Consider the following 13,317-nt stretch of genomic DNA (forward strand, 5'->3'; position numbering starts at 1 on the left):
ATTAATATGTAAATTCAAAGTCAATCGGTCTTCTCCCTGACAGCCCCATGAATTCCTAGTGCACTGTATAATCGGCTTTGACTTGGCATCCACTATTTATCATCAAAGATGTCAGTTAGAAAAATTATGGAAAATGCACTGCAATTGATATGACTGCAATCTACTTTGTCAACACTTAATTGTTCCTCAAATCATACATTTACATATAAACAGGCTAAGTACTGATCTATAATGATGCAAATAAACTAAATTAAAAATCGCTTCTGCCCCTGAAGAAGCTTATTTGTATATGATGTGTTCATTTGAGGACTTACTGACAAAAGCATGTACATCAGCTCATCTCAAAAAGTACTTCTACTAATTTTCAATTCCTCAAAAAAACAATTTTGCTACGCTTCAAGCGTATGAACACAAACAAATGTTTTAAAGAATTCAATGAGAAACATAATTTTTCTCTTTGAAAAGCAAATGTAATTATGGTTGTTAGCTAATTGCAATGTCTGAGCACTAAGGATTGGGGAGGGGGCTTCAAAATTAGCTTTGACTAGAACATGATAAGCAAACACTCAGAAACTTATTAAAGTGAGCAAAAATATATTTTAATTTAAAAGTCACGAGTGAACAGATATAAAGGAAAGAATGTTGACCTAGGGATTAGATTATTCTGTTTATATTTCTGGCTCCACCTTTTATAAGCAATATTATCTTAGGTGAGTAATTAAAATCTATACATCTCAGTTTTGTCACCTATAAAATGGGTATAATAATTCCCACTGCCCTATCTCAAATAAAATAGAACATAAGAAAATACACCAAAATAATAATTTGCTAAATATTAAGTATCACAGTATTACTCTTCACATTTTCTTAGTACTTAAAAAGAGAAACCTCTTGATTTTAATGAATTTGGTATTTATTATTTTAGGTAACTTTTAAGTCAATGAATTATTTTAGTGAGTTTTCTCACTCGTAAATCCTTTCACTTCAAGGTAGATGGCTCTTTAAACATCATAAAATGGTGTTTACATAGCATTTATGCAAGTGACTTCTGCCTTACGTAAAGTGATGGGACGCTAGAATGAACATCCTTCTGCTAATTCTGTGAAAAAAACACATTCAAGTGTTGATGATTAAGAGACATAAAAGGATATTAACAACTCAGCACTAACTCTGCTGGAGTACTGTTCCAATTTCTTTCTATTCTATAATACTTTAACAGTTCTTTACTCCATCGTATGCTTTTTACAACATGAGAAGTGAAGAATGAAAGCAGATATAAATGCTGAATACTTCTCAGTTTCTTCCAGGTACGGTCAAACTTTGCTTTAGAAATTGGCAAACTGAATCATAAAGTTAAAATCACCCTGGCTAGACCTAAAAAGTTGGATGCAACTTGAAGTCTAGGCCAAAAAGTCCCCAAGAGTATAAGTGGCTGGACTGCTCATTCAAAAGTTTCTGTTAAACAGAAGTAACAGCTAGTCACTGAGATGGGTTGACTGAAAGAGTAAGCATGGACACAGTCTAAATTATGATAATCCACTTGAACTTTCATTTTATAAAATATATTTGTACCAAAAGTCTTACATCTTTGACAGTCCCTTACTGCTAACACTACAATGAAGGATGACACTTTCAAATCTTTCCCGATGGTACTTAACAGAACACATATGTACACAAGGAGACACAAGCCTGTTATCCTGATTATTTTGGAGTCAACTGATATCATTTTTTTAAATAGCTTTATTGGAGTCTGATATTTTAAATCAATAAATAAAGTGAAATGTATTATTCAAAGTAAAATTTATAACCACCAAAACAAGTGAAATTCAGTGGTTGCCAGTAATTGTCTCTAAGGGGTCAACCAAGAGTTATGAGAAGGAAGACTTATTTTTTATTTCACCATGTGCTTGAATTGCTTCTATAACTAAAAAAAAAAAATACATATGATTATAGTTAGCTACACCCTTATAAATGTTCTATTGAAGGGGTTTTCTTTCTTTTCCTTCCTTAAGCCAAGGAGTCTTTCTCAAAGGGAAATCATATGCAAAGCTGCCTATGCAAGGCAAGCAAAGGTGAAGATGCTCTGTTGGAATGGTGGCAAGAGCCAGAGTTGCACACTCAAGAGCGCCACTGCCCCCCCCCGTGGTTGCTGCTGCAGCAGTGCTAGCTTCCTGAGGACAGAGCTGCGCACTTGGAAGCCACAAAATTAGTCTACTAACCACATAATTTAGAATAATGCCAAAGTCAGATTGCAAATAAATGGCAAAGATAAGAAATGATTTAGCACAATTCCAGTGTACCCAGGACAATGATCAAACTTCATCTCGTGTTTGTAAAGATTACCGTTCACAGAGTTACATGTGAAAACACAAAGAATGCATTATAGTACCAATTTTAAAAACTATCTGTCGAAAGAATAAATATATATGGTAGTGTAGAATTTAACTCTCCTGCTTTGTGCATAGGTTTAAAAACTAATTTTATCTAAAATAAGATGAAACAAAATTCAAGGAACAGAAACACAAAGTACAAAAACAGAGATTTTAAAGTCTACTTTTAGAAGATAAGGTAAGGAAAATACATTTTTTAAACTCTAGTTTCTATATAATGATAAAGCAGGGATCACTTGCATACAGCTACTGAAAATGATTTGATGATGACAGGAAAGTAAAATTTAAAATTTTAAATAGAGACAGTGGCTAGATAACATAAAATTACCTATAATCTTACACAATAAGAAAAAAATATATCTGAATAGCATTCTGGAAAGGAACTGGCTGAAATCAAACAGATAGCTATTAGCAACAAAAATCTCTCTCCAAAGTTACCACTGACACAAAAGGGGCAAGACACTTGCAGCATGGACATGCTGCTTAATCCAGCAAAAGTGCCATCAAAAGTTTACTTCGTTCAATGATAAAATTTCATCAATCTAAGAGCCCTGTGTGGCATTAGACTTTTACATACAAATACTTTAAAACATACTTTGAATTTTAAGTAGAATAACCCAATCACTTTTTAAATACTAAAATTAAGATAGAGTCAATATTACAGATAGCCTTCTGGATAAAGATATATTTTTAAAAATTTAAATACTTTTTAATACTAACAATACTTAGTAAATGCAGAAAACACTGATGAATATTTTAAACATTTAAACTCCTTAAATATCAGAAAACTTGACATGTCACCTAAAGCAAGAATTATGAACATTTTTCCATTTTATATACATTTTTCTCTCACTTTAATATTATTTCTAATTAACAAAAGCAATTAGTACTGAACACTCAATCAAAGCCTATTCATAACTTTGTATAAAAAAACACTATGACATAATTGGGAGATATCTGGTCTTTTACTTTCTATACTGCTTTTAAAATCTATAATACTGCTTTTTAAAAAGACAAAAAAGAAATATCTCAAGACTAGAATGAATGAGAGTGCTATACTTGTAATATTTAATGATTTCTTTAAACAACTTAAAGCTTACACTTAAATCTTATACATACATTGAGAGATCTCTATTGCAAACTGTGTAATAAAGCCTTCTAAATTGTTAATATAATGAAAAGAATAAGGTATGCTTCTAATTTAATCTGCACAAAGAAAACAAATAACTTCACTGTAAGATATACTTAATAATTTTACTAAAATTCTACCAGCTTAAGTGAAAAAAAAGTAAAACAAACATATTTTAGAAATTTAAAGCTACAAAAAAGTAGTTTAAAAGTTCAACAATAGGGCTTCCCTGGTGGTGCAGTGGTTGAGAGTCCGCCTGCCAATGCAGGGGACACGGGTTCGTGCCCCGGTCCGGGAAGATCCCACATGCCGCGGAGCAGCTGGGCCCGTGAGCCATGGCCACTGAGCCTGCGCGTCCGAAGCCTGTGCTCCGCAACGGGAGAGGCCACAACAGTGAGAGGCCCGCGCACCGCAAAAAAAAAAAAAAAAAAAGTTCAACAATAATTTATCTGTAAAGGTCAGAAATTATCTTAGGTATAAATTAACTTATGTTAGAATCACATTACCTACTTCACAAGTGAGTACCTGGAACAGCTGGGTCTCAAAGGTATGAAACTAATAACCAAAATATCCATGATCTGGCAATGTCACTGCAAACACTGTGTCATGCTGCCGCTCCTAACAAGGGGCTCTTGCCAGGCCTCATACTAAAAGTTTATACACTATGCCATTAAATATGCATCAATCAGTGCCAAAACAACGAACAATTATCCTTGCATTTATATTGGTTTCCTGCTTTCCAAAAGAACGTGAGAAAAATTAGTCCTCCTTAAACATGCAGACTTCTATATTTTTCTACTCTTAATTTTTTGTACACATTTTAAAAAACTCAACCATTTTCTTAGTATAATTTTTAAGTGTAAGATTATTCAACACTTACCTCTTTACAAGGACTGACAAACTGTGTACGAGCATATCGAGTTAGCATGTGGATTATGACAACCTGCCCCCACTCTTCTACATCAACTAGTAAATTACATAGCTTGCGGTAATTCTTGTGAATGAGATCTATTCTATCCGGGCATACTTCTTCAAAAGCCATGACAACACTGCCAGCCACCAACTAGAAAAGAAAGAAATAGTAACTCATTAAAAAATGTTTTCCTTCCATCAAGGATTCCATTCAGGCATTACAGAGATGCAATCAGTGTTATGGCAATCAATATTAAAAGTATTCAGTCATTTGATTAATAAAATGTTCCTGTTTGAATAACAAATTCTGAAGTCACTCCCTCAAAGAATAACTTTGATAGCTGTAAAATGTCTGAAAAATGAATACTTTTCTAAAGTATTTGAATTAGAAGTATTAGCATTAAAAAATCATAATATTTTTTATCTCATCACATAAAATTTCAATAAATTGTTCACATATGGATTAGACATATTAATCATGCAGTTTTCATTTTTAAAGCTTACCTGAACTCTAATCTAAAGATTCAGTATTTAGTACAATAACAAGGACCGTATCATATCAGTTTAAAATGAGAATGACCACAATTCCACAATGAACTTATCTTAAAGCGTGTGAGGACCTCATAAATGTCTTTAGTATAAAAATACTTTCAAATCTTACACACTTTAATCAACCTGTTAATTTTTACCGATATAATTTATTTACAAGGAAAAAATACTGGTTAAAATTTTAGAACATTATTATTACTTATATAATAATGTGTATAAATTGAAATAATATATTACCAACAAAAGGTAGCTTTCTCCAAGACCAGTTAATGAAACATAAATGTTGTTTTTGGAATTGCCATGTTTTTGCAAAGTGGTGAAATTAAGATTTCTTTGGTATGAAGACACAAGCTAAGCAGAATATATAATATACAAATATTTTTATATAGGTACACTGGTATGTCTGCAGTTAGCCCACAATATAATAGGGTTTTGAAAAAATAAATTAATATCATATTCTTTCTGAACACTAGGGATCTTCATTTTAGTATATAAAATTTCCCTAATGTCTTAAAATAAGCAATTAAATAGAAATATAACTTACTGAAATGGTACTTTTTGAAAAATATTAGATACAATGATATTCATATTTTTAGTGTTTAGTGTCCCTCTACTTGGCTGACATTTAGCTTATTAATGTGCAACCAACAATACAATTGAAAGAAAACAGCTCAGAATATAGACTTGCTATTATGCTAAACAAGTTTCCAGTCCTGTGGGGATTTTATGAATTACCAATCAGTATAAACGTGAAGCTGCATTTATTGACTCCAGCCCTGCCCATGTACTGGTGCCTGCTGGTCCCAGCATGTATGCACCTCAATCGAAAAAGCAAAGAATTGATTATCTGTGTGAACTAAATAAAAATGTATTATATGTATAATTTTCTATGTGCTATTGATATGGGAAGGAAGTTATGTTTGTGTTTCAACACCACATTTTGATGTCTTCTGCACAAATCACTCTTCAGAAATTATATTCTGTGGTAATCATATTTCTAAAAGATTAGAATTATCATTTAAAAATCTCTTAAAACAACTAAATTTATGACATCAAACTATAGGGTAACACAGTATTTGTGAAATACATTTATACTTATATATGTCAATCTTATATTAAGATATGTATTTTTAATTGGCAAGGGTGTTAAAGTACAAAAATAAATAATACCACTTAGAATAAAATAATCTGTGAAATTGAAATGGGAATTCAACAAAATTTCGATTTAAGGAATACTATGTAAAATCAAGTTATTCTGCCCAAACCTAGAAATTATCTTTTTCAAATATGTTTAGACACCAAACAATTAAAAGGAAAATCAGCTCCCACATGGTACTAGATTTATCAAAACAAGAGCTACAGGTACAAAATAGTTCTAAAGTATTAACAAATAACATGAAAATGAAAGAAAATAATTCATTACTTAAGTAAAGATAAAGTTCATTGAAACACAAAAATAATTAGGAAGAACATAAAGAAAAGAACCTTTACAAAATAAAACTGATGATTTTAGATGTTTCATTATATGGTTTTAACAATCGACTCTAGCCTAAACACTGCCAGAAGAATTGGTTATTCTGGTATATTAAATATTCAATATTCTATACAACTTACAGAATTAAAATAAAATGATCTACTCAGATTTGAAAAACAAAAATATTGGTTTCCCAAAAACAGACAGTTAATTTCCATCTCACTGTGTCAATAGTAGCTTTTTATATAAGGGGAAAAATAAATCACTCCAAGAAAACTAGCAATGAACTCATCAAATTCAAATGCAGTTTTCCATTTACGTATTTTTTATATTAAAGCAATAAACATGGTTCATTTATCTTCCCTTGGTTGTCACGTTTTTCTGTGCTGTTGCTATGAACTTCAGCCATTAGCTGTGCTCCAAGGTAAACTACATGAACCATCAACAAAAGTGACACTCCATCTATGGAGTTCATATTTTCGCCAGATTATCTATGCTAGTTGACAAGCTGGTAATGAAAAAAATCACACTAAGCAAATGGTTCCTCTAATAACAATAAATTTTCTATAAAATTATGAAGGGTACAAAACGTTTCCTTGCATCTATTTTGTCATGAATTCTAATTAACGTTGCAAAAAACTGAGAGTGCTGGGTCATCACAAGAAGTGCATCAAGGTTTGATTGATAATATGGTGTAAGCTGGCCAATGCAGCCAAGATTTTCTTCTCTTAAATTAATGGCCATCCAACCTGCCCTAATCATACAGCCCAAATGATATTCCCCTTCTTATTTCAATTTTCTTGAGGCATGGAAAATGGGAAAGATCAGTCATTTACCTTCTAATAGCTGGATAATAGATCTAACACAATAAAACATCTGCACAAACGAAGAGGTGTGGTTTTATGCCCACAATAGTGAAGCTTTTACCAACATTAAACCAATAACTTATAAAATGGTGTCTTACCCTCACAGCTTAGCTATGAACTACCAATATATTCACTAATTAAGAAGAAACTCTGTCATCAAAAAAATATAAACAACTCAGATTTTCAGTAGGCACTGACCTAATTTGTTTTCCTAAGAAACTCTGTTTTCTATTAGAAAGTTAAATGCTACAAAAGGATTTCTTTAAAATTAACCTGAAAGGAAAAAGGAAATAAACACCTTTTGAGGTGTTCTAAATAAAAGAAAGAAGGTTCACTACAAAGCTTAAATTGCTCAACAAGTATGAATTTCTACATTTTAAAGAAAAACAAGAGAAAGAATTATAAATTTTAAAAAGGAATTTATACCTGAACATTAGGAAAGGTTTTCAATAAAGAAGAAAAGTGTTTAGGATATGTTAAATAGAGAAAATATGATGAAAATGATAAATCTAGGAATATACAATGAAGAAATTATATTTAAAAAAACTTATAACAGTTGACTGGGTATGATCAAGGATAAAAAAATGTTCCCTTTCAATTATACTGACAATTGTAAGCTTCTATTATACCTTTTAGAATTTACAGATACCTTCAGACAACAGTTATCTAAGTAATTCTAAAATGTTCTTCTAGTTACATTACCATAACTGTATTCCTAACCCCAAAGTGACTTATTTTGGGGAAAGGACTATTCATATGACAAATACTGGTCTTTCTCCAGTAAAAGGGAAAAAAATTTCTATTATATTGTAATAAGCTTTTTATTTCCACCTTTCCTTAACATGAGAATTATACAACTAATTTTCTTTGAGATCTCAACTTCAAGAAAATCTTCCTTTAGGCTAAAAGAAGGAACAGAAGGTATATCTCATAATTAACAGAGGTTAAAGAAAGAAAAGTTTTTAAACATGTTAACACCTTTCAAATTTATATTTATCAGTAGCAAGAGCAATGTTATCATCATCATCATAATGATCCCAAGAAGCTCCTGCTGACAGCAAATAAATTCCTTTTCAAAATGTGGAAATAAATTAGACCTGGTTCATTTAATTAGGAAATTTTTAAACAAAAATGATTTAGGATTACTGATTTCAAATGTCAATGCTAACATTATTAATTGGGGGGGGGAAGAAATATAGCTGTATCCCTTCAATATATTATACATGACAAGAAAAAGTAATAATAAAGATAAGATCCATAAATATCTATACAGATATCAGAATATTTTTAACCTTTCTACATCAAATTATAACCATACAAAGGAAAAAATTATCAGAAAACATTCACAAAACATAATTAAATACTGTGTAGACAAGTACCTAGGGAAATCTGAATCTCTCAACCCAAACTCAGAAAAAGCAAAAAGATTAAAACTTAAGCTCTAAGCATAATTAAAATACAGAGACTCTCCAAACTTCGATTATATATAAGTAGAAAAATAAGTCCTAAATCCCAGACTGTTATCTTTCATGTATACATCATAAAACCTCACAAAGATCTATGACAGTCTGAAACAACTGAAGGGGCATTAAAGAAAAGAACAAAAAGAACCAAAAGAATGAAAATGAGATAAAGAAGTAAAAAGGTTTAGAGAGATAATGGTTGAAATGTAAGACCGGCAAAGAAGATCCAACTTAGAGAAAATTGAAATCCCTGAAGAAGAAAAAGTAACAACTGAACAGAATAAATATTTAAAACTTAATCTTAAACAACAACAACAACAGTTTGCCAGAAATAACATAAATTCTAAATCTGTATTTTAAAAAGCCTCACCGGGTACTAGGAAAAAAATTGACCCATATCAACTAACCCTGAGACACCAGGTAAAACTATTATATTTCAAAGATAAAGAGAAAATCCTCACGGTCAGCATCTTACTTAACACAGACACATTACAGGCATTTTCTTTAAACTAAAACAAGGCAAGGATGCCCACCATCTCCACTACTATTGAACACTGTACTAAAGTTATAAACCAATATAATTAGACAAGAAAAATTAGAGTCATAGGTATTGGAAAAGAGGAAGTAAAATTATCTGTTTGCAAATGATATGATTTATTTTCCAGAATAAAACAAATGGAGATTGAAAGATAAAACTAAATCAAACAATAAAAGAATTCAGTAAAGAAGCAGGATATAAAATTACCACACAGAAAATCAATACCTTTCTTAGAGAACAATATAACAAGTTCAACCATACAATGATAAAGCGATTTCAATTTACAACAGCATTCAAAGAAGTAAGGCTAACAATAAATATAACTCTAAACCAATATTTAACTCAATTAGTAGTCCCCATCTCACTACTCTTCGCAGAGTACATGTTAGCAATTCTGAAACAATACTTTATCTGCATTCTGGGACTGAGTAAATAAGTAAATATATTGTGGATAATGCAAGTCACATTTCTTAATGTTGGAAAAAATGAAGTTACAAATATGAAAAGGTAGGACACTGGAAGGAACATTGTGCTCTTGCTCTGGAATTAGAGAATTCAGTATAAACTACTGCTGTTTCATATGGAGAGAAAAATAGATATAGGTCGTTTTTTAATTTTTAAAAAATAAACGTATCCTATATAACACTTTAGGAATGAAGAGTGCCTTATAAATGATAGACAGTCAAAGCTCCCAAAGGATCTACCTATGAACTCTGAGCATGACACACACCATTTGGGAAGCAAAACACTGAAAATAATAAAAAATACCTAATTACTATCACCAAGAATATTAACAAATTAATTCTCACAATTATTCAACAACTATTAAAGACCTACTATGTACAAGTACAATATTTTTTTCTACTGTATTTTGGAAATAAATGGTCAGAACCCAAGAACAGACATTCTAAATTTACAAAGAAATTGTATTCTTTACATTTCTTTTTGAGTCATTTGTTTCTTATTTATCCTTTTATAGTGTCAGGCACGTGCTGAGGATTTTATATACAACAGCTCTTTCAACACAAACAAAAACTTTATACATGGGAAATTATAAGCCCTAAAAATTTGCCCTAAAACAAAAACTGTTACTAGCGATTGAGACATTTTACAATGACAAAAGGAAGGTAAAACAATTATAAATACAGATGCACCAAATACCAGAGCTCCTAAATATATGAAGTAAACACTGACAGAATTGAAGGGAGAAATAGACAGCTCTATAGCAATAGTAGACTTCAACACTCTGCTTTCAATGAGCCACAAGAAAGAAGATCAACAAAGAAATAGAAGACTTGCACAACACTATAAACCAATTACACCCAAGAGACATCTACTGAACACTCCACTCAAAAAGAGCAGAATATATTGGGTTGGTCAAAAAGTTTGGCTGGGTTTTTCCAAACCATCTTATGGAAAAACCCTAACGAACTTCTTGGCCAACCCAATACACTCCTCTCAAATACACACTGAGCATTCTCCAAGACAGACCATATGCTAAGCCATATAATATTAGCTATGTGAGTCTAGTGGTTACTGTATCAGATAGCTGCTATATACAGATATACGTGCACCTGGGTGATACCATCCTAAGATGAGCTGGAATCCTTTTCCTGAATAGTTTTGAGCCATATATATGGGTGCAGAAGCCTCCAGCAAAGATACCATTACACCAGCTCCTCCAGAGGTCTGCTCAGAGACCCCACGCATCATCACTATTTCTAGACCTCATTATCATGTCACTACACACAAAGAATAGGAGTGGAATAGGAAGGGGGAAGAGACATGTACATTCCCAAAAGATGGGAAATTTACCCAGTAAGATCATTCTACCTAGCCAATAAAACAGTGTTATACATATGAAAAGATTTTAGTATTTAAGAAAAAAACAGCACACTTGTAATACTAAAACACACTCCTCTAAATTTTCATTATCTCTTTAATACTGAATACTTCATTTTAAAATAATTATTTGTTCCCAAGTGATTCAGTCTTTAAAAATCCTAATAAATCATTGCTTAAAATAAAAAGGCTGACCTTAAAAGCAGTCAACAATTTAGCCACAGGTTAAAAAACGAATTTTCTTTCCCCAACTTTCTCTTCTTCAGATTCTGATGAAGAAACATGTAACGAACTAAAATTCCAAATGCAATCTTTCTCTTTACCTAGATATTTTTATTCTTCAAGGATTTTAATGAGCTCCATTAATATTTATACCATTTCAAAATAAATAAGAATAATTATATCAAATATACAACAGTAAAATGATACTATGTAAATAAAGCACAATTTTACTTGGACATAAAAAGATATTACTTACGGTGCTTTTATCCTTCAGAAGTTTTTCAATTATTTCAATTAACATTTCCTTCTGCTCTGGATCAAGGCTAAACCATAAAAAGAACAAAATTTACATTAAGTTTTTTTTCCTTTAATTCTAACTTTAAAGGAAGCTAATCATTTCAAGGATATTGAAAATTTTTTAAAGTGGGGGAGACTTATGTCTAGACAAAAATAAACAGAAAACAAATTTAAAGTGGAACGGGTTGATTTTTCCCACAGATGTGTCCTAATCTTTCTATCTAAAGTTGCTCATATTAATTAAACCCAGATACCAATACTGTTAAGAAAATATTTAAAGAACAAATCCACTTCTTATGGAAAGCCTTAAGAAAGTAATTGCAAGTAGATAAACCACAAAATCTTTTTTTAACTGGGGGGAAAATAACAGGATAGCAATCATTTTTGAGCATGGCCACATAATTGTCAAAAAAATATATACAGAATTTCCAAATAAGAATTTTGTACCGTTCTAGTTTACTGATAGAGACATGTATAATAAAACCTGCCATCTAAAACCAAGAAATATAAACAAAGGTCCACATACGCACAGAATTGACAGATGCATCTAAATAGCAGCTGTAAGCACTGAAATATTGTTAATAAAATAATTTCTTCCTAGCATAGAATTCAACTGTTCACTTATTGAGAAGCTAAACGATGGGCATACAAAGATAAGTAAGACAGTCTAATAAAGACAGTCCCAAACATAATCATACTGGAGGTATATATAAGGGATTATGGGGATAAAGAAGGACACCAATGGAGGCAGGAAGGTTGTGGAGGGTTTCTTTTGGGAAGTGACATCTCAGATGAATCTTAAACAACTTGACTTTAGAGCTGGAAAAAGTAGGAAATATTCTAGGTAGAGACTAAAGGAGGAACAAAAGATGGTAATGAGATAAAAACATTTTATGTAGAGGACTAATAGGCAGTACTGAGCTACGAGACTGTAAATTCAAGACAAAGAGAGGTTAAATGGAGCCCAGTGATGGGCTTTTAAACTATCGTAGTGAGCTTGGATCTTATTTTGTAAGTTGATAACAAGAAAGGATAATGACTAAGAAGTGTGAGATAACTTTGTCTGACAGTTAACCTAAGAAAATGATTTTTTACTTTTCACAAACATTATATAAGTTTTCCACTGACCATTATAATTATCTGAACATTCAAACCTTTTAATTCTTTCAAATGCCAACAAGTGTCTCCCTTCTCCAGTCTTTCCTAACTAATCCCATTTCATTACGTCTTTACTTTATGAAACCCTATATGATAATCTCTGAGCCCTATCCTATCAAAGGCATTGTTAGTGTGCCTTTGTATGTACATATATATCATATAGCAATATCTTATTCAATTATAGATTGCCTTTAATTATTTGGCATACGTTTGATTTTTTTCCCTCAGTAGGGATGTGATACCACATTCTCTATCGTTTTCATACATCTTACGCATGTAACACAACACTAGAAACACAAAATGATCTTGATAAAAGTTTGTGGAATAAATGGTAACAGAAAATAATACCAAATGATTACAGATAATAATTATTTTATTTAGGCAATATGTTTTCCACAGAGATCAAGGTATCGTACGATAATTTAATAAATATATAAATATGGTACGGTGCTATAGTTAAAAATCAGTATTAAAATA

The 13,317-nt window shown here is 31.4% G+C and overlaps 1 protein-coding gene across 5 annotated transcripts in view; it reads right to left on the reverse strand.

Moving 5' to 3' along the window:
- AP3B1 (adaptor related protein complex 3 subunit beta 1) overlaps nt 1-13,317 on the reverse strand; it is a 273,106-nt gene that overhangs the window by 185,441 nt on the left and 74,348 nt on the right. For all 5 annotated transcript variants that reach the window (XR_010941991.1, XM_067731062.1, XM_067731061.1 and 2 more), the window contains 2 exons: nt 11,642-11,708; nt 4,400-4,582 (listed from right to left, as the gene is read on the reverse strand). Coding sequence is in view for 4 of the 5 variants with exons in the window: in XM_067731062.1 (XP_067587163.1) it covers nt 4,400-4,582; nt 11,642-11,708 (250 nt within the window). In the remaining variant the exon portion in view is untranslated. The remainder of the gene's footprint in view (nt 1-4,399; nt 4,583-11,641; nt 11,709-13,317) is intronic.

The sequence above is a fragment of the Pseudorca crassidens genome, chromosome 3 (genome assembly GCF_039906515.1).
Source record: "Pseudorca crassidens isolate mPseCra1 chromosome 3, mPseCra1.hap1, whole genome shotgun sequence".
Lineage (NCBI taxonomy): Eukaryota > Metazoa > Chordata > Mammalia > Artiodactyla > Delphinidae > Pseudorca > Pseudorca crassidens.